Here is a 25,848-nt window from a genome sequence, read left to right on the forward strand (position 1 = left end):
GCCTGTCAATTTATGCATCCTGATACTGCCTTTGGTGAAAGGAAAAACCTGCTATCCCCCTTGAGCATTATGCTTTCCCTTTTGAGGGGATGACTAAGGCAAAGATGCCTGTTCACAAAGAGAAAGCGAATGGTGACAGCTCAGTCTGGAAGTTTCCAACAGCTTCATAAATTATCACTCTTAGTATTTTCCATGACTAACTTTTGCATCAAGTTCTTCTCCCTTTCTCACTGACAAAGCAATAATCATAGAGAGGACAAGACTTGGCAACACCTGGGCAGGCATAGATCATTTTTCCACCACAAAGTGTCTGCAGTTTTCGGATACATCTATAATAGAACTGATCACTACGGCAGTAAAATAAATTTCCTATCACTTCCTCATATTCACTCTTCTGACACTGAGCGACAATGCTTTACATTCTCACTTGGCTTAGCTGCTTAACTAAATGAAGTGCATAGCTTTAGATCACTTAATTTCAAGTTCCATGTATCCAATCTTTTAACCACTTGGCAATTTTATGCACATAGTTCATCCACTGTTTGGGAAAACAGAGAACACCAATGTGTTTGCTTCCTGTTGGGTGAACCTTTCGCAGGCTCTGTAGAGCAGATTATGCCATTGTAGAGGATTCAGACATGAGGAACAGCAATTTAAGAATGTACTCAGAATGGCTCAACCTCACTGCATCATTTACAGGAAACTAAAAAGTCACAACACAAATTCTGTAGTACAAATGCTTTCCCTGCCAACTTGACGATCTGTTTCATTCATTTATTTTAAAAGTTGCACCTATTCTAGGTATACACTAGAAATGAAAGTGCCAGACCTGGTTTAAATCATTAAAAAGAAATGCTGTTTCAGGCCACATTTTAGAAAATAAAAATACGAGTGCAGTTTCAGTATAAATGAAACGCAATCGACAACAATCATAAAGCACCTGAGAAGGTATTTAGATCAAAATTGTATGTCAACTCTTTAGATGAATGTAAAACATGCAATTTTGCCCACAATTGGAATTGTACTTGAAATGCATGTTAGAATTTGGGTTCTTCTTTCTCCCTTAATTTTCACCACAGCTTCTTGTAAGCTGCAGTGTGAGAAATAAGCAGAAATAAGCAGTGTGAGAAATACTTAATAATGGACTTTCAAGATAAGACAGAAAGAGAAAACTTCAGTGTCAAAACATCTTTGGCTCCAGTCTGAAACAGACTGGTGCTTTTGTTTGGAAAACAAATCTTTGCTCTTGCCGTGCCCACAACAACCATTGGCAAACACCTGCTCGACAAATTCTCCCACGACACACTGCATGAGAAAACAGTGCAGCTGATTCCCAAACCAGCACACAGTAACAAATCGCTGTCCTCCCTCAGGAACACGCTCGGTATTTGACTCCAGTGCATCCAATATAGATGCCAATAACAGAGCTGGCAGTACGCTGGAAACTTCAATTCTAGAAGACTTTTACACCTCTTCTGTCCAAACACTCCCTGAATCCCCATAGTAGTGCTTGTGACAGTTCACAGTATATATCAGAAGAAACATTTCAGGCAGCCAAAAACTGAACAGCTCTTGCAGTGCACCTGCATCTTTACCAGTGGATGGGGAGGACAACTTGCAGCAACGCCTCTTTGTGCACGGTGAAAAACCTTTCTGGTGGGTCAGGAAATTAAAATCATGCCTCGACCGCAAATGCTCTTTCTGGCGCGCGTGCAGGAACGCAGCTCAGATTTCGCCAGGCGCTAATAAGCTCTCCAGGAACCCGCAATATTGAGCGCTGTGGCACAGGAACACTTGACTAGCTTTGCATAGCACTAACGCAGGTCCGTCAGAGCTGGCCTCGACACAGCTAACAGAGCACGCCGTGCTCGCCCTGGCTCGCCGCAGCACCATTTACGTGCCTCTGTACCACGCTCCTGGCCTCAGGAGCACCGTGCAGAGACATGCGAGCGCACTGGAGCTGACTCAGGTAGCTAGGGGCTTACGAGCTTCACACCACACGAGCCAGGCTAAATTGCTTCCAGACCTGAGCTAGCTTTAAAGCCAGCAGTCACAGCCACCTGTTGTCATGGCTGAGCAAGCAGGCCTAGCTGAATCTGAACGGCCTTTGAATGAGATTACCCTGGTGAGTATACATAAACAGCAGGGGCAGTGCCCAGTCCCTTGGTAAACTGCCCACAAGTAATGCAAGTTGGCTGCCTTTCACAAATTCCATTATGCTCTATAGAGACTCTTGAATTTATCCAACTAAAACAGAGCTGCCAAGCCAGAAAAATAAAGGTGATGTGTCCATTAACAGCTCCCACCCCCTCTGACCAGTATCACACCACCACATCATCGCCTTACCACATTTATATTTACAGACTTCCTGAGACAATGCAGAACTGCTAGTATGTTTGTTGTGCAGCTAGAGACCTGAAGCACATGGCACTGGTTTGGGATTTTTGTCTAGATCCCCCCAAAAGAGTTTGGCACCAAAGTGTTTTTAAAATCATGGCCTTAACCGGTGTATACGAGGTTGCAGAGTGAGCATGTGGTAAGCCTGGACACTGACCTACAGCCTGTACATCAGAGAATGGCAATCAGCCTGTTGCTCAAATCAAAAAACAAAACACTGCTGCTGCTAGTGATTTTATTGATTCCAGTTACAATCATCTCTTTTCTTTTATCGAAGACACAGTCTGGGGAAAGGTAGTATTTACACTTTCATTATCTATATATACATATTTTGAATGACATATGTTGCTACGTGAATTACATGCTTTTAAGATGTTGGTTCCAATGACTTGAGTATCCTGACTGCTCTAGGCTTGAGTCAAATTAATTATATGCATATAAGTGGAAGGTATGTGCATAACTTTAGGCTTGTAATTATGGATTTGCTGAATGGAGGCTTACAATGATCAATTTAAGTTATTCAAGTATCCTAGGTATGGCTTGACAAGTAAGAAAGGTTAAAATTAGTCACTAGCTGAATTGTATTCTGCCCATTCAAACGAAAGAGTCAGAAGAAAATTCCTGCCCGTTTTCTCAAAAACCTCAAAATAAATTATTAATACAAGGACACGGGATTTTTCTTCAGTTCAGTGAACTCTCACACCTTCATTTAGGTTAAATGATAAATTCTGATTATATAGTGATTACTAGGTGCCTTTCCTAAAATCAAAATTGGAAACTCTTAGATTAAGCATAGCTTATTCTTGTTCTCATTAATTAGTTTTGTTATATAAGGATTGTCAAAGCAATGAGCTTGCTTTAAATGTCTACCTTCAAACTTCAGAAAATTTCCGTCTTAGGAATATCAATCAATCACAATCAGGAAGGCTAGGTGATCTCACAGTGAACAATCTGATTTTCAGAAGAAAACCACTCTGAGCAGCTCCATTTAAAGCTCAGTAATCATCATCATCATCCCACTGCAGGAAATAACAGAGAAGTTGTAATCCTGTCTCCCCATCACTCAGAAGACTAAGATTGCTTCCAATACTATATACTCTGCTATAGATTTTATTATTATCTCATCACTGCCCCCCATAAATGCTTTAGTAACAGGGATTTTCTCACCATGATAACTTGTGCTGCCAAAATTTTCTGGCATCAAAACACAGACATAGAGGGTGATGATGTAAAACTTTGCAACAGCTGTAGTGTTGAAGAGCTATTTTTATTTTAATAAAGAACTGCACTATACCCTTATGCATTTTAAAGTTCTAAGAGACTTCTAGAGTTTTGAATAGCTGAAAGTGCAGAAGTAAGATACTTGGAAAATCCACCAAGGAAACAAGGAATTAAAGTCTTTGAGAACAGAATATTTAGAAACTGTTTGTGCTTTACACTGTATAGACTACAGTGGAAATTTCAGCAAAGGGGAAAGAAAACAGGAGTGAACTTGTGCAAATGAAGGAATGACGAAACTTCAGATAGCTTTCTTTTTATGTAGGGAACTGTGCATAGGTTGTGTGAAAATCTAGTACTTACAGCATGAAGGAACCGGAAGGACAACAGGGCACTGTCAGCTCCCCCCCACGAGTGTCTGTCTGCGTAATCGCCCTCCTCCAGCAGGTACTGACGACCTTTGTAGCGTTCCTTGCCATAGGCGACCCAACTACAGCAACCACACAGCAAGAGAAAGAGAAATAAGCAAAAAACATCACACATCACTTTGCATAACAAATAAAAGGGGAAAAATATCTTAAGAATATTAAGATGATTATCACAGGCTCAGCTAACAAAGCAATGCTTGTTGCTTGAAGTCACAAGCACCCCCTTGAAGGGTTCTTTGTGGAATAAAATTCTGTCATGCAATTGTTTCTCCAACAACAGTTTATTTGTGAAGCACTTCTTGATGTACCTCCTCTCATCGGCCATATTCCTAATACTGATATGTGATACAGAGGCTCACATATTCAGCAGCTGAAACACTACTAGTCACCAGTTTCCATGGATAGAACCTGCAGCTGATCTTTTCAATGACTTAAAAGATAAGGGGATTCTACCTATGTTGGAGTTAGTGACAAAATTTTCATAGATTTCAGCAGGTAGCTTAAATTGTTTTCTGCTTTAATCCAAAAACATGTAGGTGTATGTATAAATACAAACATGTGTATATATATGCATGTTATAGATAGAGCCAGCTGAATTGATCATATAGGATATGTTGCATAGTTAATATATATCTGTACTACAGAGAATAATACTATTTTGAAGTATTGCATTAAAGCTCCCTTGAGGAAGTATTTAGAGCTGCTGTACAAATTCTGCCAGTGCTGCAATTTGGCAGGCAGGAACAGCTTTAATTTAAACAGCGCTTGGTTTATATTAATTTGTTTACAATACCACAGCATTAAAAAAGAAAAGAAGCCACAATAGACAAAAGGATGATTTTCAATAACTTGAGGCTTCCCAGATTGCTAATACATGTATTTATTTGAACAGATTCTCTGCATATTCACAATTAAGTTTACAGCAAATTTAGTATTTGTGAGATTCTGACAATAACCTAAAAGTGAAAGAATGTCTTTATCAAATCTTTATACTGAAGTATTAACACTGAACCCTCTCTAAGAACAAATTAATGTTACTGAAAACTATTTATTGCTAAGCTCTTTGGCAGAAGCAACTGTTTTGTATGCTTGCAAATACTTAGTTAAACTGATGGGTTTGGAGAAAGGGTGTAAGTACAATGTGTAGTTAGCAGCTAAAATAGCTGGACCTGAGACTACCTCTTGAGTGGTTCACCAAAGTATCTGCCTTTGCGTTAAACAGCCTTTTTTTTTGCATGAGAAAATGAGACAGGACAAAACAGAATCAATCCCACATCTCAGGAAAGGAAAATAAGAGTGGATCCTTAATTTTAGATAACATGCAACAGCCATCGAACTAAAAAAATGTTCTGATAACAAAACAGTTTACAGATTCCAGAGGCATTAAAATGTCAAATCAAAGACCGACCACATGTACCCAAGGTCATTCCAGCAAATTAAGCAGAGACTATCAGAAATGTAAATCAGTACAAATTAAAGCTCTCTGTGAATACTGTAATTAAGGAACAAAGTGGCCAACAAAGCGGCATTTGAGTGATAAACAGACTCCACAGCTCTCACACCTTGTTTTCCCTTTCTGTGTTTCCTCAGGTAGCTGAGCTGCATGGAGAGTAAGTTTTATCCAAGGCTGGTAACTGACATGAGAAATGTACATTCCTTTCTTCTTCATACATTTTACTAGATTTTGGAATAAAGCAATTTGGCTAAATTAAGTAATGTGTATCAAAGTAATGCTGACCTTTGTCACAAAGCTTCCCAATAGTTGCAAAATTAACAGCATATTAGAGACTAATTCTAACCACTGTTTAGCAAGCACTTTTTAGTATTTAGTTACTATCTTTGGTTTTGGAGGTACAAAAATACAACAAAACCGAAATACACTTACACGCCACCAACAACACGTACTGATCCGATTTCCTGAAACTCCTCTGCATTACCCAACACAGCTGGGACAGAATCAATATTTTCAGAAAACTCTTTGGACCATCCTCCAAAGTGGGCTTTCTCATATATTATTATCTAGGAAACATAATTTCAAACAATATCTTGAATATGTTCTCATTAGTAAACTGAAGTTTGAGTAAGCCTACTGCTGCAACATGTGGAAGAAACCTTCTTTTTTCACCCAGTATCTCCAACGAACTCTCACTATGAACCAAATTTAGTGTTGCATTCCAGAGCTCTTCTGATTTTTGGCTGCTCTGGGAGCTGAAGACACCAAACTCCAACTTAGGTAGGCTTGTCAGATTATTTATAGGCATTTCCACACAAGGATACTTAATTCACATCATTCTATATACATAATAGCATTCTGTAGTTAAGGGTCTATGATTTAGACTGCCATACGCCATCTGGGCAATATGTATTAGACTGCAGTGAATCCTATCATGTCATAGTTGGACATATTGGATGAGCTCTCTGAAACTAGCCAAGAAGCCTTTCTCTGCACTTTGCTGAAGTCATTTGAGTGACTGAATTCAGTGAACACCTCCTGTTCCTTACCTGCTGCACTACACAGATCTTCTATCAACAGCATTTTTATTCACAATAGTTATTAGAAAAACTATTTTACAAATACATGCAAGACTCAAACTTTAAATAAAACAGTAGCTTTTTGATGGAGAACTAGAAAAGGGAAGATAAAGGAGCAATAATTCTGGGTTAACTTTCTGCTCCTCAAATCAGAGAAGGTTCATAGTCCCACTCCTGACTCTTGTGTCAGGCTCAAGTATAGGAAGGGTCCTATTCCTTTTGTCTCCTCTCCCCATCCTTAAAAAAAAGTCAAGTTGGCAGATTGAATGGGAAAATCTTTCCCAACACCTTTCCTTTTAAACAATAGATATGTCCATTGGAAAAAGTCATTCTAAAGGCAAAAGCTTCACAATTCTTCTACAGCAAATTCACCTTCTCTTAGTTGGGCAGAAGAAACCATCACTTCTTTTACATTACATGAAACACTAGTAAGAATTGGATTTGACACTGTTACTGAATTTTCCTTCAGCAGCAGGCAAATATAAAACACATAATTAAACAGCATATGCCCAGTGAAAACAAAATAGACCTAAAAATAGCTTTATATTTCCAGTGTCCTCAGTGCTCTCAGTGCTTACCTTTACATTCATAGGCATTTGCACCTTTAGTCCACCCTAAAAAAAAAGAAGACAAAAAAGCAACCTTCAGGACAAGCAACACCATGTCACTACAACATGCTACCGTATTGTGGCATGAGAGGAATGTTATGCATGTAAGGATTAACCCTGAAAGGATGCTAGAAAATAAGTTAGATTTAAACCAAAATGACTGAAGAAGCAACAATAGGAAAATGAATACATACAGCTTTTTAGGGAATCACAAATTCCTTACCATTTTCAAAGGACGTAGGGATTTAACATCTGCTGAAGGAATTTCAGATGAAGAATTGCCTTCTTCCAAAATTTTCATCTCGCCCTTGTAATTAAGGTCTGAATAAGCAAGCCATCTATAAAAATCAGAGTAAATGACTTGTTAATCCAAACAGAAACATAGCAAGTGCAATGGTCTTCATATTAAAATTGTTTCTTTCTGTACGCAGTAGAGATAGGCAATGTGTTTTAGATACTGCAATTATATCAAAGATTAGCTATATTGTAATATAATGGCAACTTCAACACTGAGATCTCAGCTACTTCTCCTCGGTGCAAGCAAAATGCAAATGAAAGAGCAGAAAACTACCACTTCGTTTATTTATTTTAAAAAAGCAGCTTGTTATACTATGAGAATACAAATGTCAGCAGTAAGGATGAGACACTTCCAGGAAACTTTACCTAGGGTTGTCTCTTAGAAATGAAAAGGCTTCTATATCAGTCCCACTGCTGCTGCTTCACCCAATACTCAATAACAGAATTATAGAAAACTCTTCCTCCAACAGTGAGAGGCCTTTGAGAATTTGGTTCTACAGATAGGAGCCTACATGCCATGGTGTGAAGTGTAGTGTGTCTAGTATATGTTATCTAACTAGCAGTTAACATATGTAGTATATATTAACTGTTCTACAGCAAGAAATCAAAATATTGTTCCTAGCTCTGATGGACTTTTACCTCATGATGTCATTTTTATCTGCTTGCAAAACAGTATAAAAAAAAGATTAAGTACTCACACCCCTGATTTAACCCTTATATAAGGGTTTCTTTCAACATCCAGTTCTTCTAAATTGGCAACTGCACTTTGTATGCAGATGGGAAATCCTTCTGCGCCAGCTCCCAGACTGAACTCCACCTCTGGAATGCTGCAATCCTACAGAGAAACAACACAAACGGTATAGGTTATCCACCTTGGAAAGTCTGCCACATTGAGGGAAAACGAGCCGTTATGTTTCTGTCTTTTTTCCTTTCTTCTCATCTTCTCTAACTGTGGACTTTATGACATGGAAGTCCTTTTTTTTTTCCCAGGGTTTTAGGAAAAGATAAGTGAAGTAAATTTCCAGTTGCCACTAATTTTTGAACAAAAGCTATGTGTTTATGTCTCTTTGGCTACTTTTAATTTTACAGACAGTGCTACCATAACACACATTGAGATACATAGCTATATTAGTAAAAAGGTAAAATTTGTAAAATGCCTACTACTTCCATTTTTCCTCTCCCCAGGTAATAATCAAGCTCTGTAATGCATCCAGGTATGAGTTTAATTTTCTCTCATGATAAATATAATTATAGCATTTCAGATGAAGAGAGACAAAGAAAAACAGTTAAAAAATCAGTATTGGAAGCACTTCTTTTGTTAAGTAGGCACCTTAACTTCTTACTACAGAACAATAGTCTGTTACCTTGCTGGGGTTTTTATCTGGTGGTTTATCATGCTGGAGGTAAACTTGTTGAACATGTGATCTAGCCTAGAATTTACAGAGTTTTTATTAAATCATATGAATTTCATAATATTTATACAAAATGAATTGCCACTACTTTTTTCCACCATTCAAGCACACCATGAATCAGTGAGGATCTTCTATAACATTCAGCAGTGCATAAGAGAGTAGTCTTTCTGTTAGCTGAAAGGTGCTTGCATGCTTACCAAGTAGAAGAAAACCTTCATTTCTCAGCACCCTTCCCCTTATCCTCTTCATCTATGACTACATTTGCATTAGGTCAAAGTACTGGACCAGCCTAGAGAGACCCCTATCCTGATATATATACTTCAGTAAGTTACTTACTTTGCTCAGAAAACCAGAAGTACCACAATGCGCTGTTTTAATTCTTTCTCTTATAACAATCATATTTCTGTTCTCCTTACAATACACACAATACAAACAATGCATGCTTTGTTTTGGGGGAGGAAGCAATATCAGAACGTTTATCATCAGATAAGCAAAACGATAAAAGAACGATAAAAGACCAGGAGGAAACTCTCTAGTAAAATGCTGCTTTATAGCAAAACACTGAAGGTTCAAAGCATGCTAGGTAAATGGGAAAAAAGTCTCACTGTAGTTTTCATAAATACATTAATCTTATTAAATCACAGTTAAAACATTTTTGAGGTTCATTTCTCCTAATTATATCTGATGTTTTTATTCCAACACAACCTATTGCTTTTCAACATATGGTTATTTGTGGTTTTCCTAAAAAGTAGGCCATAAATGGTCTAAGGTCTCCACGGCAGAATGTCTTTTTTACTCCTACCCATTTGTACACTAAGGAAGGCTGCATCTACATTATGTGTGCTGAAATCTGGGAACCCAACAATACAGTTTTGATAAGCAAAATTAGGAGTTCTATAAGCATCAATAGGAATTCCACAAATAGCAATGCAAGGCTCTTAATGGTTTGAGATAAATTATCAAATAAAGCGCTTGCAAGAGCAGACAAGTGGCAAAATAAAGTATCTTTGCCTGCAGGCCCAGACAGAATATGAGACAGAGCATGCTTAATTTTAATTCAGTAGGAGTTTTGTTTTTTTTTTCATTTCAAGTTTAGAAAAAGCAGTTTCTATTATTTTTTCAAGTTTGCGGTCTCATCTCTGAAGCTTAGGAGGCACCTTCATTCACCTCCTTCACCTCACGAGGTGAAACACATACCAGTTCTCCATGGGGTAGGTGAAGTGGTAACCACCAATCGTGGTAAAGAGCTCCCTCCCATTTATCACTGCCTCCAGACAGGTGTTGACAGCCATAAATAAACTCTATTCATGGTGATGAATGTGCCTACTGGATTTGTCCACAAAGGTTTTTTCATAGAGTGTCATGTAGTAAAGTGGGGTCATTATCAAAAGCAATTTATATACCTATTTTTAAAGGCAATAATATATCTGAGCAAGAAGTATGTTATGTTTTTTAAAAAGGGTATCTCAAGTAATACACTATTTGACTTATTTAGTGAGTTCAGCTTACATATATTAGGGCTGACATTCATTTGCAGGCTGCTGAGAATAGTAAAATTTAGTCTTAGTCTTTAGTACATGAGATGAACACTATTTGCAGATGTACACTCAAGAACTATGCCATATATATTTTATATATAATATTTATATCTATTTAAACATGTAAATTTTAGCTTGTTAAATATTTGCCTCGGCATGTTCAAATCTGCCTGAGCATATTTAATAGGCATCATTACTTTCAGAGCCTTCCTTAACTTTCTTAATAAAGCTACCACCTTTAAAACAAAATTAAAACCACACGAACATGATAGCATTCAGGTTTAAAACAAGATCCTTCAGTCCAAAGCTCTTTCATTTTCAAGGCGTCAAGATTTTCAAGTAAGATACCTACACGCAAAATTGTTATCAGGCCAGATCCAAAGCTGGAAAGTTTTCTCCCTACTCTCCCCCAACTTCCATCATCACAAGCAGTACAAACTCATGTCATATTCATGACCTACTGACACATCAGGTAAAAACAGAAGGAAAAGCCCAGCAAAAAGAAAGATGTCTTATCTGGGTAGTGGCGTTTGTTTCTAATGTTAATACACAGCTAGTAAATGCTTACATGGGTGACAACCTACAAGCTTCCCACTCTGTCTTCCTTCACTCTAGGATACTCTCTTCCTATTTCTGCATAGCCAGCCTAGACTTCTCTTCTTTTGGTAACAAACCATTACGAAAGATGATTAAGAATTTACGAAGACGACACTGTCTCCTACAGTCTTCAAAGTGTTTCCAAAGTACGGGGAATATCTGAGCCAGCCTGCAGAGAACAGAGACTTCCAAAACACAGGCCCTCTTGGCAGAAGTGTTAAAGTGTTTTAAAAGGATTATGTATCGTTGACATTCCTCTAGTTTGCTCAGGAGCTCCACCTCAGGAGTGGGAGATGCAGAGCCTTCACACCACTCCAGCTGGTCTCCTGCTATTTAATCTTCTTCCAGGTGCAGGGAACTAGCAGCACTAGAGGGACTAAAGAATTTTGGCACTGGTAGATTTTCCTGGACCTGTAAGCAGCCTTGATTGAAGTGATACAAAGTAGCCTATTCAAATGAAGTAGTCTTTTATGTCAACAACAGGACAAAGCATGACTAAAGCCTGGTTTCTCCAACTAGAAGTCAAAACAATGATGAGAAAAAAAGTCTATTGAAAACTAGGACTAATTAGTTCCGGTGCTCACACAATTGCTTGCTAATACAGTCTAGACAATCTTACTGTTGACACATAGTTTGTCCTTAGGCAAATGCTGTCCCCAGCATTTTTTTTTTCATCTTACTCTCCATCCGTACAGTCCTTTCATCCCTCTAAGAGCCCTTCTTCAAGTTGTCCTGTTCTGTACCACTCTTGCTGCCGCCCATCATCACCAACAAACTACAAAGCTCAACATGGCTAGAAGTAATATAATAAAACTAATGCCTACATGATCCTGTGAGCACCAGCAATGAGACAATCTGAAGCTGCTGGGTGTCTTCCTGTGGCACTTGACTATTCCCTGCTTGAATTAATATCTTCTTTGCTTTAGGACTTCACAAGGAAACCAGTTATTCTTAACCTAATCATCTTGCGGATAGAAAGGCTAGAAGCTTCAGTTTCAGATCTCCAGTTATCTTGCAAAATAGCAGCTTACTGGATTGATCCAGACTGGAAACTTAAGAAATTCTGTTCAGGTTGGAAAGCGACATTCAGCAGCCTTTTCAGGGCTCCAGAAATAGATGGAAAAACCTCTATGATTTCACAAGAAATACAAATATTTCCTGTATACCAAGGGACCAATTTGACTGTTCTGCAGGATCCATATTCATAGAATCATAGAATCATAGAATGCTTAGGGTTGGAAGGGACCTCTAGAGATCATCTAGTCCAACCCCCCTGCACACGCAGGGTCACCTAAAGCACGTGGCGCAGGACTGCGTCCAAGCGGGTTTTGAAGATCTCCAGAGAAGGAGACTCCACAACCTCTCTGGGCAGCCTGTTCCAGTGCTCTGTCACCCTCACTGTTAAGAAATTTTTCCTTAAGTTCCTATGGAATTTTTGATGTTTCAGTTTCCGGCCATTTCCTCTAGTCCTATCAGTGGCCACCACTGAAAAGAGACCATCCCCGTCCTCTGCACTCCCTCCCTTGAGGTATTTATATACACTGATTAGATCCCCTCTCAGCCTTCTCTTCTCCAGGCTGAACAGGCCCAGCTGTATTGAATCTGTGTGTGGAGTTGGAGTTTGTGAGTCTAAGCTGATGCTCAAGTTGCCTTAGTGGAATTCAGGCTCTCCATCGTTTCAGACTGGTTTTAGTTTTACCAGTTGCACAATCTGTTTGGGGGGATTTTTTTTTCTCCTAGATTCCTTCAAATTAAACACCCATGGCTGAATCCAATTTGTATCCACAATAAGCTGAGCCACAAGCTAACCACAAAGTTAACAGGATTTCTGCTTTTTATGCAGGCTCAAAGGAAAATCAGAACACAAAACTACTGTCAGATTGTTTCTAAGCTCGTTAACATATGCCAGTAAAAAATAAAAATATCATTAAATGCACCTCCTACAGTTTCTTTAGTAAACATCTGTCTTTGTCTTGTTGTTAGGCTATTTTCCTCTCAAATATATCCAATTTTCAAATATGCTAACTCAAGGCATCTGAGCAGATGCTAAACAACCACAATAAAAAGCCATCAGGAGAATTAAAAGAAAAGCCTGAAAACACAGCCCGTATGACCAAACTAGGCATGACCCCACTGCCTGCTCAGCCTATGGCAACAGAGCAGTCAAGCACATGATCCCACATGACAGTCAAGCACATGATCCCACAGCTCACATGATACATAAACAACAGGAATGAGAAATAATTGAGTAATATTTATCAATGAAATGTAACGCCTATTAAAAAAAAAAATTAAAAGGTAGTACTTTGGTAAAGCACTTCATGGCAGCTGAAGTAAAACCTAAAAAAAAAGAAGTACATTTACAAAGCCTGGCTGAAAGGGTAAGACCCAGCTCAGTAAATTCTGCAGCTATACTAGTTCCATGTAACAGTATTGACTAATGGCAAAAATATTCCTGAACATGTACACCTGCATGGAATTTTTTAAAGTTACACAAGGAATAATGTGTCAAGTATTGAAATAATGTACTACGAAAAAGGTTTTAATCTGCCTTCCAAAAAAGTGAACCACATAGTGGAAGAAAGAATAATATTCAAACCTACTTAGCTTGAAAGATTTTTTATAAAGCATGATGGAACTATCCTCAGTGTCTTTACTATCCAAGGGTTTTCTTAGACACTGAAGACACAATGAGCTTTCCTCAGCTTTTGACCCTAGTTCCACAGTACTGATGGATTTATTTTAATCATTTAGCTTGTGCATTATTGACCAATATTCACACCCAATGTTTTTCAAATGCTTTTAACATTTATTTGAACTAATTAAGCTCATTGTTCATGCCCTCAACCAATCTCTTCTGATTACTTTTTCAAATGATTTTAAGAGAATGGAAAAGTTTTTATAATTGTTGTTGTGACATTATGCCCTTGCACAGATGACAGAGGACTATTGACTATAAAATGACTTGAATACCAGTAGAAAACAAAAAAGCAGTACTTTTTCTAAAACATTTTCACATTGCAATACAAATGATAATTCACTCACAATAAGGAGCCCTTGCCCTGTAAATAACTAGAATGCTATGCTAAACAAAAAGAACATTAATTCTTCCTAAATCACAAGATCTGGTAAATATATTCCTCATTCACTGAATAATAATGAATGCATTATATTTAATTTCAGGCATTTGATTCCTGTCTTACAAACAAAATGCCTTTTACTTTTCTGGCTGCACGCAGAGCCAGATGCTGTAGGTGCACCACGTGCCTCAACAGAGCCTGTGGAAGCCAACTCACAACAAAGCTGTACGTGGAAATACGTCAATTTTGAAAGTTATACTGTACAAAAGAGATAAAAATCTCAGTTATTAATTTCCAAAAGACATATGCATACTGTAGGTAATTTAGGCTTAAGTTAAGCATTTCTTAGTAAAGAATATGAATTATTCCCATTCATTTCAATTAATTGCACACCTAAATATCTAAAGAGAGGAGCAACTGTGTCATATAAAGGCAAACGAAAATAATATGTATTTGCTCATTATATTTAAGAAGAAAGAGATATTTACATCACAAAAGGAACAACAAGTAATAAACCCTCAGCAATCAAACGCTGTGATTTATCTTGAACTAAGAACTGCAATTCATAGGAAGTGTGAATAAAGTCAGAAACACAGCATGCACACGTTGTTCATACACCGCTGTTGCCAACAGACATTAAGTCTGAATGTGACACAATATATGAACAAAGTCCATACCTTCGTCACATGTTTGATTGAACCAACTGTGAGATTTCGTCGACGATGTTTCATGCCTGGAAGATCCCAAGGGAGATCCAGAACTGTTTCTCCTTCTTCTAGTACATATTTTCGACCCTGGAAGTTTGGTTTCTCATAAAATATCCAGCTGTAATAATAAAATCATGAACCGAATAATTGCTGTTAGATAAAACTGTCCTAATACTGCACATTTGCCAAGAACTCCTGAATAGCTCCTGTAATTAAGTTCACTACGAGTCCTTTCTTACATTGTACCTCAATAGCAGAATGGTGTAGTCACATTCATTTGGGCAAATTTGGGGCTGGCCCTTTATTTCTGTGCTTTAAAAATAAAACACATATTTCCACCAGGATATAAACTATAACTTAAAAACTGAACTGTATACAAAATAGCTTAAAAACCTGTGCAAATAAAAAGAATTATTTTACTACAACAAGTATATTAATCAACTATTTAAAACATATAATATTCAGTGTCTTAGGAGAAAAAAAAGTATGCAGAAAGAAGGAACATACAAAAAAAAGTCTAAAATTTTAATGTGCTGTATGGATGCTACATTTCAAGTAACAACTGTACTTGTATGTTTTATAGTCCTTTCAAAACAGCTATTGTATAACAGAATTCAACTGTTAAAAAAATTGCTTTGGTGTACACATACATACAGTGATGATTATGGCAGCATATGGACTCACCACTTGAGGCAAGAAACCTAAGCTTATCTTTGGTTCTGTAAGAGACTTTCTGTTTAAAGCTAGTTCCCAAGAGAAAAAAATGTATTACAGCATTTTATTATTTATTTATGTATTCATTTATTATTTATTATATTTATTGAAAGCATCATGCCTTTCATGCCTTTTTATTGATATCAGTCTCATTATAAACAAGGAAAAAGGCATTCTTGCAGATTAGATGTGTGTCAAAAATAGAAGACTTAAAAATACAAGAAAAACACATACATAGTGTTTTAGAATGATTTACATATGACCTGCATTTCTTACCATCCTCTAATTATCCTAAGTAACGCTCCAATTGGAAAGATCCAGGATGTGGTATCTAGCACATCAGAATGAATTTCTTGTTTACTTTTGTCGCCATGAATGTCATAAATAATAATCTGAAAAAACACACAATGCATATAAATCAGGGCCCATTTCAACACACAAGGTACACAGTTAATTTTTACTTGGAACAAAACTAATTTCATTTTGTGCTGACTCAACTAATAGAGTACACACTTTCCTCATTTATGAAATACTACCGAACTTAAAAGGAGTTGCTGACAAAGTAATATAGTAGAATTACCCCAGTACTTTCATATTCTTTTCTGATTTTATAATTGCATTTCATTAGCATGTGCAAACATATGCAGCATTAAAAAAAAGAAAATTAGACTATCAACTTTAAATGCTTCCCATTTACTATTTTTGATATGACGAATTATTCCACTCTTATTGATCTAGGTGACAAAGAAATTCTGTTTACCTTTCCTGGTCTTGGATTGTATTTGAGACTTGCCCTGTCAATGAAGTTCTGAAATTAAAAGGATATGGAAAATAAACTATTAGTAGCTATAACAGCAGCACACAATATAGACAGTTTATTCAACCATATTGGTGTTACGTGGTTTGTCCCCTAGCGGGGTAGGATGGCCCCGGAGAGCCCGACCTCCGGGCGAACACGTTACGTTGCCGAGAGCTGAGACCGGAGACCGCGCGGCCGGAGACAGCGAACGGCAACACCCTCCAACAGAACAAAAGATAACCAACATCAGGCAGGAAGACTTGCTTCTTCCACTGCACACTGGATCTATGCAGCCTGTTTCATTCCTAAATATCAGAAGAATGTTTCCATCCCCTTATCTAAGCTTGCTTTAAATAAACTAAAAAGGAATGTATAGAAGGAGCTAGATTACTTATTTGCTAACTAAGCTATAAGTTACAGAATTTGTAATGAAAGAACCAAATAGCTCAGTAATCAGAAAATCATATTTTTGGATAACACAGCTCAACTAACCTCAAAGGGGAAGAAACGAAAGACAACAACTTTCATAGAAAAATCAAGTCTGTGATTTCCAGCTTGAAATGTCATCAACATGGACGATTTGCGCTTTGCTGTTATACATATTTGCAGTTGTACATGTTTTCCTGTAACAATTTTTATTCCTATACATCTCCCTTTTTACAATTTTAAGCCACCGTTTCATTTGCTTGCTGAACCATAATACTATTCTTTTTAAATCACTCTATCAGAAAACTTTCTTTTAATCTGCGATCTTAAACAATGTAATTCTATTTGCCTTAAAAGTGGATGGTCCTTACAACCTGAGTGAATCACTTGGATTACTAATATTGTATAACAGAACATCTTACCGCTGACAAGTCTCCCAATTTTGGCAAGGCATAGTCTTGGGACCAATGACTCTTTGGCTGCAACATATCCTGCAGAATGCTTCCAAGTTGGGCTCCCTTCTCTGAGGAGTAATTTCTGGCAGATTGCAAATATTGGTAATACACACTTGTAGAAGTAAGCTTTGCAGCAGCATCAACTTTCTGTGAAACTGGCTTAGAACGTGCTTGAGTGGGAGAAGTGGCATCTGGAAACACTTCTGGCTGCTCCATAGAGTTCAGCTGCTCTTTTGAAAGAAAAGGTGTTTGTTCAGGAAAAAAAGACCTATTTTGGTCATTTGACTGAGAAGTTGTTTTTAAATTCCCTATCCACTGACTGGACACACATTCTTCTTCGCTGTTTTCTCCATAAAATGATTCCTCTTCCTCCTCCTCCTCTTCCTCTTCACTAAGCTGAGTAGTAAACTGCAAGCGCTCAGAAACTGACTGTAGAAGGGACAGCACAGAAGGATGGTCAGTATTATCTTTAGATAGTCCACTAGGAAGACCTTCTGGTGACACATCTGGGGATAGCAGGTCTTCTTGGGAGCTGTCATCTTCATATATCGGAGACAGTGAAAAAGGATATATCCTGTAGCGCTTAGCCTCTACATTCAGAAAGGACTCTGAGCCACGGCTATCCATTGCTTCGTTTGGTTTGTTATCCCTTTCATAAGCATAGGCTGGTTCATGGTTCTTCTCTGCTCTTTCACACATCAGGAGATGACCTAAGTTACCTAACGAAAGATCAGAAGAGCGGGAGCTAGCCTGCAGCTCATCAGTTGACACGGATTTGTTCTCAGTTTGAAGAGCACCTTCATAAATTATAGTAAAAGAACTGTTTTCTCCCTGTTCAATTGGTGGAGAGAAGGACAAAAGATTTGCTGATTCCTCCAAGTCATCACTGCAGTCCAAACCATTTTCCTTGAGATGACCACCTTTTTGCATGTCACCATCTTCCATTTGCATCTGCTTTAGAGTCTCATTATTTTGGGCAAAGTTGAAATGATTTTCCCCTTCACTGTCCTCTCCAATAGCAGGCAATTCAGATGCAGTGAACTGTGTATTTAATCCAGCATCAACCTGTGTTACCTCACTTGCTCCTTCTGCTAATTCTTCCTTGCTCTCTGCCTTCACATCTTCTAAAGTTTCTCTTACTTTTGCAGATACTTCTTCTGCAGCCTCTCTTTCACAGTGCTCATACAGGCTTTTCTCTGCAATGCTTTCCAGAGAACTCTGAGGACAGCTTTTGTGTTTAGATTCATTACGCATGCTGATATCTTCTTCATCAGGCATAAAAGATGACACATTAACATTTACAGTCGGCTGCAATGTGCGCTCTGGCGTATTTGTACTATTGCATGAGTGTATTAAGTCCAAAGGCAGAAACATCTCTTTAGCCACAGCTGCATGTTTATTTATTAAATGTAAAGACACATCGGATTTGCTACTGGTTGCCAATACTTTATCTTTGCCACAAATCTCTGTGGCAGTCATATTTCCATACACCTTTTCAGTATTCTTCCCTTTTGCTACTAGCATAAGGTCAGATTCTGGCTTTCCTAAACTGCCATTAGGAAGAAACCCATTTGTTTGGCACGTAAATACATTATTTGGTATTATTTCATCTCTTTCGGGACAATGTATGCCATTCTCCATACTGTTTGGAAACGAAGGCAAGTCTGAGTAATCTGCTTTTTCAGTGCTTACAGTTATACTCTGAGCCTCCACCTTCTCTGTTGTTTCTTTGGTTAATTCCTGTGTTTTGGCAGATAATTTAGTATCTGGATTTAAAATCTTTGGGGTTTCAGCCTTAGGGTTAGGCTCAAGCTTTTCAGAAGGCTTTTTACTCTCGCTGCCTTGCCACTGATTGGATGTCAGCTTTTGTTTGGCTGAGTTAATGACTTCGTCAATTATTTCTCTTGCTTTCAGTGCCAGTGAACTATGTAGGTCAATTTTATCAGGGATGTAAAAGGGAATCTGTTCATCTTTATTATTTGTATCAACTGTTTCCTTTTCTTTAAATGAAGATGAGCTTCCTGCATGGTTCTCATTAAGCTGCTCTAATGATTGCACAGCTGACTGGATTTCTTCTGCTTCTAGCTGCACAGTTCCAGTTTTCTGATCATTTAGAATATCCAGATTTATTAAACTCTCCTTGCTCCCACAAACCTGGCAGACACCAACTGCTTGTTTTGCTATTATTTCTTCTAGAGCCAAGTGTAAAACTGACTCCACTATTTCCTCAGCTTTTTTAAATAAAAGAGCAGCTTCTTGGAATTTAGCATGTTCTTGCCCTCCCATGTCTGTATCTTTCAAAATTTTCGCACAATAGAACTCATTTGGTACTGTAAGTGAAACAGCTGCTTGATTACCAATTTTAGAAGAGGTTTCTGAGATAGCAGGAACATGATTATAATGAGCCAGCTCTTTTATGGTATTTTTGTGCACATTCTCAGTATAGACTGGCTCAGATACCATTTCCAAAGATTTCGAAGGGCAGATAGGTGATGGTATTTTCTTTGTCAACACAAAGCCATCAGGCTTTTGTACAGCGCATACATTCTCTCCCACACCACTGGGTCTATGACTAGGGGAATTATTGCTTCTCTGGGCAAACCTCAGTGTTTCAACAGCAGAAACAGGAAGGTTGCAGGTTTCTTTGGAAGGTGAAGCAGACTTGGGGATGTTAGCTCCCCACAGGTCTGCGTTAGCAACAGAGTGATCAGCTTCAGCTGTGGTAATGTCAAACTCTAGAGAACCGTCTGGGCACACAGCTCTTGAGTCTTCTGGACAAAGTAGCATCTTGGTCATCCTGTCCTCAGGGATAATTCTTCTTGACTCAGCAGCAGTAAAAATATAGCTGGACTGGCCATTCTGTTCAGAAGCAGCAGCAGATGTGGCAATTTTGCCATTTTCGGAGTTACTGGCAGAAGGTGCTTTTTGATGGTTGCCAGATGAAGAATTAAGTAGAGTCGATGATACTGTAGGCTTACTACTGTTATCAAGTTTTGAAGAAATAGTCATATTCACTTCTTCAGAACTAGGTGGAGAGTCAGTAGTGTCGTCTACACTAACATCTTTTTCACAGACAAAAGGGCAATGGTTAGGTAAGGGCTTCCTTCCATATATCAAGGCAGAATGTGAAACCTCCAAAACTTCTTTTTCTGACTTAGACATATGAGAGACGTAATCGCTGGACTGAGAAGGAATAGGAACAGCCTCAGACGTATCAGCTTGCTTTATTTTAGAAGCAGCAGCAAAAGCATTATCTCTCCTGTCAGTGCTGATTAAAGGCCCAAGTTCAGTCTTTGCTGTGTTATGTTCTGTGGGTGCAACTGTTGTCTTGGGAGGAATGTTTTGAACAGTTTTAAGGGGAACAGCACCAACCTCATGGACAGGAACTGAGTTTCCTGACAGGCCTTTCTCTACAAGCTCAAGGGATTTGTTCTTCTCATCTTCAAGATCAGGACAAGAAAAAGTCTCTCTCTCATCTTTTAAACTGGCTTCTCTTTCCCCTGCAGTTTGATTGTCAGATTGAGAACTAGGAAGATGAGAAGCTGAGCAACAATTTCCAGTTCCAAAAGACAACTCATAAGAAACAGAGAGAGGTGGTACCAGCTCACGAAAGTTAGAGTTTAGACTTTCACACCTATGACGGCAAGATGATTCATTGTCAAGCTTTTCTACTGTGAACTCAGATAAAACCTTCATTGCTTCAACATCTTCAGTTTCTAGAGAAGATAAACCAAACTGTTCTGCACTAGTATCCTTACTAGAATCCTTGTCCACAAAGATTAATTGATGATCATTTTGTGCATGCATAGTTTTCCCTAGTTTACTCAGTTCTTCATTTCTGTTTTCCTTGTCCATGACTGTATCTTCATAATTTTTAATAGACACTACTAAAGCCGCTGGATTACCTGTAGCTATGCACTTGTCTACTTTGCACTCCTTGCCAAGCGACAAAAGTATTTTTTCACTAGAAGGCAAATGCACAGCAGAAATACAGCCTTGTGTATTTTGCTCATTTGCTACAGTTGGCACAATTCTCTGTGCATCACTGTTGCCAGCATCACTATCTTTCTTTGCACTTTTTGTATTCTTTTGAAACCCAGTCACACTGGAATGAAGCATCTGGACATCCAATGTTAGTTCTAAGGGACTCTCTGCTTGATGATTACAGCAAGATTCTCCCTCTCTCTGCTGTAGTTCACTGTTTACTGTCTCTCTTTTTGATTTGGATGAATGAAAACCATCATTCTGCATTTTTTTTGCAGATTCCTTAGTAGTTGCTTTGCTACAATGATTTTTTTTATCAATGTTAGAAGTATCATTTTCATCTGCCTGAAACCGAGCGTGTGCTTCTCCTGGCATTCCCACTTTTTCCACCAAACAATTTGCAGGATTCATTGCAATGGAATCAGTAGTCTGGCAAGTGGGATTCATCAGGATCTCTCTGTTCCTACTAGATGACAATAACGAATCTAGTGAATATGTCCTCTTCACTCTAGTTGTATGTAAAGCTGGTGCATGTTTTAAGTCCACTTCACTAGATAAATCAGTAGATGAAGCTGAGGTATTTGCAGTTATTTCACATTTAATGCCACCCAAGCAATGCGGAGACTTTCTCAGTTCTGTGTTAATGGTAGAAGAATTCACTGTGTTGTGATCTTCATTGTCTTTACCCTCAACTTCTCCATTTTCTTTAAATAAATGTCCTGATTTTGAAGACACTGTCATCTGGATTTCTCCGTTTTCTTTGACAAAGGAAGCATTCCTGCTATCAGTACTTTCTTCTTCTCTTTCAGCCTTCTCTGACTGTTTTTTCAGTAGTTGTCTAATTCTTGCAGAACCTCGATATGTTGCATAGGTAACTGCAGGTGATTCTGGTTTCCATTGCATCTGCCTGTAACAAGAATCAAAATAAGCACAGACAGAATATTTAAACAACTAGTGTGCTAATAAGAAAGAAGGTTAACACAAACTGTAGATTGAATTCAATTCTGTTTTTCTCTTTTTCTGCTCTTTCTACATATTGATTTGTGCAACGAGCTATACACACTATTTTCTACTGAAACGAGACAAATTAAGACTATATAAGCAAAAATGCATATTGCTACAACTTCCATCATTTGCTTTCCACAAGACAAGAGAAGACAGATGCCACTGCAAGTCAACATTTGCAAGAACAGAAATGAACATTCTTTCTGGAAGATGTTATACCCTATCAAAGTCTGCCTAAATTTTAACATTGATTTTTTTTACTCTAATAAGGATCATTAAAAACATAGAACAGAAATTTGAATTTTTACCCAGATTCTCAATTCAGTAATAAATAGGAAGAGTAGCAGAACCAAAGCACGCATAGGGAAAAGAAAGGGCACGATAGGAGGATGCTTTCTGAATGATAAGGTTCAAAGGAAAGATAGTGAATGAAGATCAGGTAAGAAAGAAAACTGTTTGAATACTACAGAAAAAAAAGAAAAAGAAAGGTCTAGAAATGTGAGGAGGAATCGGCAGATCAAGACATTAATCAGACTTAAATTTAATAGCAAACTAATGCAAAAACTAATAAACGAAAAAAACCTCAATGGAAAAATCATGCTCCCACTCCTTCACTGCCCTTTCTGATGTACTTAGCAGAAGTTCACAGCCTCTCGTTATCTTTCAAGTTTCTAGAGGAGTGAAGTTTCCTTTTTCTTAAAAGAAACAAAAAGTCCTCACCTTCCTTTCCCCTGCCCTCTTTTTTTTTTTTTTTTTTTTTTGGTTAAAGAATATGTCTGTCAGTCTATTTATGTCAGTCTTGGCCAGATGCAGCAGCTCTCCTTTCTGGGCAATTGTCATACTCTTTTCAGAAGTATTTTTCTTGAGGGGTGAAATAAAAAAAAAAGTTCACCAAGATTTTGATTTCTAACATAAATGCACTGCAATAGGCAAAACGCAATTTGAGGGCATTTTTATAAGTTCTTTGCACCTTATAGTTAGTTTTTATTTTATTGAAAAGTTACTATGGATACAGAGATGAAGGCACATTAAAGTAGCACATAAAGGCCATTCACTAGAGAAAACTCACTCAGCAAAATAAATAATCTTGTTTCTTTGAGTATCACCGAGTAACTACAACTTAACAGTCTGTATGGATTTGACTGTAGGTCAGTAGGTACAGAAGAGCATAACAAAGGAATGGCCTTGCCACCTAAAATAGAATCTCTTTCCACCTAGGTTTTATAGGTACAGATTCTTACCTGAGTATTATTTTTAGTGGGGATTTTGTACTACATAAAATAATAGGTGAAGTCTCTCCTTGTGCACTATTTGGACATACAAAAAGGACAACTGAACTACAAGCAAAATTATTCATATCCATAACATTAAAACAGACATTTATACACTCATCAATATACTCATTTTACTTTGTCAGGTTTATTTTTGGCATTAAGCCTTATGAGGGCTACAGCAATATGTCAAAATAGGATTTAGATACTAGGTATATTAAGTTATAGAAGAAAAAGGAAAGTCATGTATAAACACCAAGTCTCCAGAGCATTTTCATTTTTCTATGTTTAGTCTTTCTATATCATTATTTTGGTTTCCATAGAAACACCACACATACCACTTGCTTAATCAGCATCCACATCTCTTCAAACATACACATTTCTAAAGGGAAGAAAACAACACAGCTGGACAAAGAGACAAATAGATTTTTTTTAATGGATTGTTTTCTACTTCTTCACAAAACTTTTGTCTATATTGGGAAAACACTTTCGAAAGCCTCAGAGGTCCCCAAAATCCTAGAGGAAGAAAATATTGGTCAAGTTCTATCACACAGTAAACTCCCTCGGCATCAAACAACCGTAACAAAAATAAGTCTTAAGAACATATAAGACTTATCATATTCTCCCTCAGAAATACCCTTACTGTGTAACCTCCCCTACTACAGTGAAGTTGCAATGGGGTCAAAATGTCCTAAACAATCAGAAGGTTTCACTATCAAGCTTTTACAAAATTCACCATTTCTCCCATACTTTGGCCAACCTTGAAATTCAGCCTACAATAGTCCTGAATGAACACAGCATTTAAGAAAACGAACAGAAGACTTCATGTGCTGGATACAGAGCAAACAGAAAGCACACAGAATACAGCACCAATTCTTGTGAACACAGTAATGGCATCGCAAGGCACTGTGTGCTTGTTTCCACCACAAACAAGGCAGTATTTTGAATAAACTGTTTGACAACAATCAACTTGCACTTTCATTCTGCAGTTGAGCTTTTCTCTGACAGGCAGTAAGAAGAATTCAGAATTTATCTACAAGAACTGCCAAGAACTGGTGCTCCTTCTGCCTTCCCCTTCACATGGCTGGGCTTTACTACACCCCTCCTTCCTCCTAGCCTTGCATGCTCCTCTTTCCCTGAATGCACCACATCCTCCATTGCCTCGACTCCTCTGCTCACGAACCTGACACTATTTTGTCCCGGAGGACACTACTTTCTTCAGCAATTAGTCACGGTATGACAGTAATGGTATGACAGTAACGGCTTATCCCAGGAGCAGGCCTCATCCTACAGCTACACTCGCTTAGCATCTCTTACCACACAGCTCTGCTATCCTGCAAACCTGCCTCTCTTTCTTCTTTTTTTTCCCTCTTTTCCTTCCCTAAAATGAAGCGACCTGTCCTCCACAGACATGGCAGTTGAGGGATCTGTTGACCTTCGATCAAGAATCTCTGCTGAGGATATTTTACAACACTTTTGCCAAGAGACCTTTCATTCCCAGCGCATTCCTTTCTAGAGTATGTGGAGATGTTTGCAACCTGAACCACTCACAGGAAGTAACAACATGTTTAAAAAATGAAAACTCATGTTCATACGCTATAGCTGAACTCAGTTGGCTTGCTCTAAATCCTGCTCTAAGTCTTATGTAACACATTTAGAAGCTTATATTTCCTTCTCCAGGCTGTGTCATACAAATCTTAAAAATGTCACTGGAGACTTGTTTCATAGGCATTTAGAGTAACAATTCACCTCTGATCATCCAAGGACTGTGTCATTTCAGAACTTACCTTAGAAATTCTTTGGACAAAATTTTCTTTACAGTTCATGTGAGGATACAGATGATAGTCTGATTAACTAGTGTGTAGTTCTGCTCCGTATCTCAAACACCAGGACATTCCTTCTTTCCCTTCCTCATGGGGGGCTATTCAGTTCCCTGTAAAGCCTAAATTCAGTTTCACGAAAGACAGTTTGACAGCAACAAGAAAAGATGTCAAGACAAATTATTTAAAATTTGCCAAGAGCAGGTGCTTGTAATGACTTCTTCTATTCCAGAAGAGAAAACCCTATGAACTACAAAGTTCAGAGAGGGCTAAAGTCAAGGAGGAGAGGAGAGCATCTTCTGACACATCTCATGTGACAGACATCTGTGCAACTTGCACAGGAATTGGCATTAATCATAAAACAAGCTTGTTAGTTTTGAAGCCCTGAAGCAGGAGAAATCTGACTATTTTGAATGCCTCATCTAAATGCATCCACAAAGCCTACCATTATTTGCCTCTTTTTCAAGGGTATGTTACCAAGATGATGACCCCTCCAATCTCTGTATTTACACTATACAATAAAGCAGACTGTAGACATCACTCAACGGCTTCCAAGCAGA

The 25,848-nt window shown here is 38.1% G+C and overlaps 1 protein-coding gene across 2 annotated transcripts in view; it reads right to left on the minus strand.

The window, feature by feature from the left end:
* Nucleotides 1–25,848, minus strand: part of LOC104566978 (ADP-ribosylation factor-like protein 6) — a 113,181-nt gene that overhangs the window by 23,269 nt on the left and 64,064 nt on the right. For both annotated transcript variants that reach the window (XM_088533493.1, XM_088533503.1), the window contains 9 exons: nucleotides 17,176–22,099; nucleotides 16,289–16,336; nucleotides 15,805–15,920; nucleotides 14,785–14,932; nucleotides 8,179–8,315; nucleotides 7,407–7,521; nucleotides 7,154–7,189; nucleotides 5,929–6,062; nucleotides 3,979–4,105 (listed from right to left, as the gene is read on the minus strand). In XM_088533493.1, the coding sequence (XP_088389619.1) occupies nucleotides 3,979–4,105; nucleotides 5,929–6,062; nucleotides 7,154–7,189; nucleotides 7,407–7,521; nucleotides 8,179–8,315; nucleotides 14,785–14,932; nucleotides 15,805–15,920; nucleotides 16,289–16,336; nucleotides 17,176–22,099 (5,785 nt within the window). The remainder of the gene's footprint in view (nucleotides 1–3,978; nucleotides 4,106–5,928; nucleotides 6,063–7,153; nucleotides 7,190–7,406; nucleotides 7,522–8,178; nucleotides 8,316–14,784; nucleotides 14,933–15,804; nucleotides 15,921–16,288; nucleotides 16,337–17,175; nucleotides 22,100–25,848) is intronic.

The sequence above is a fragment of the Tinamus guttatus genome, unplaced genomic scaffold (assembly GCF_059628265.1).
Source record: "Tinamus guttatus ecotype Peru unplaced genomic scaffold, ASM5962826v1 Tinamus_guttatus_pri_ptg000035l, whole genome shotgun sequence".
Classification (NCBI taxonomy): Eukaryota; Metazoa; Chordata; class Aves; order Tinamiformes; family Tinamidae; genus Tinamus; species Tinamus guttatus.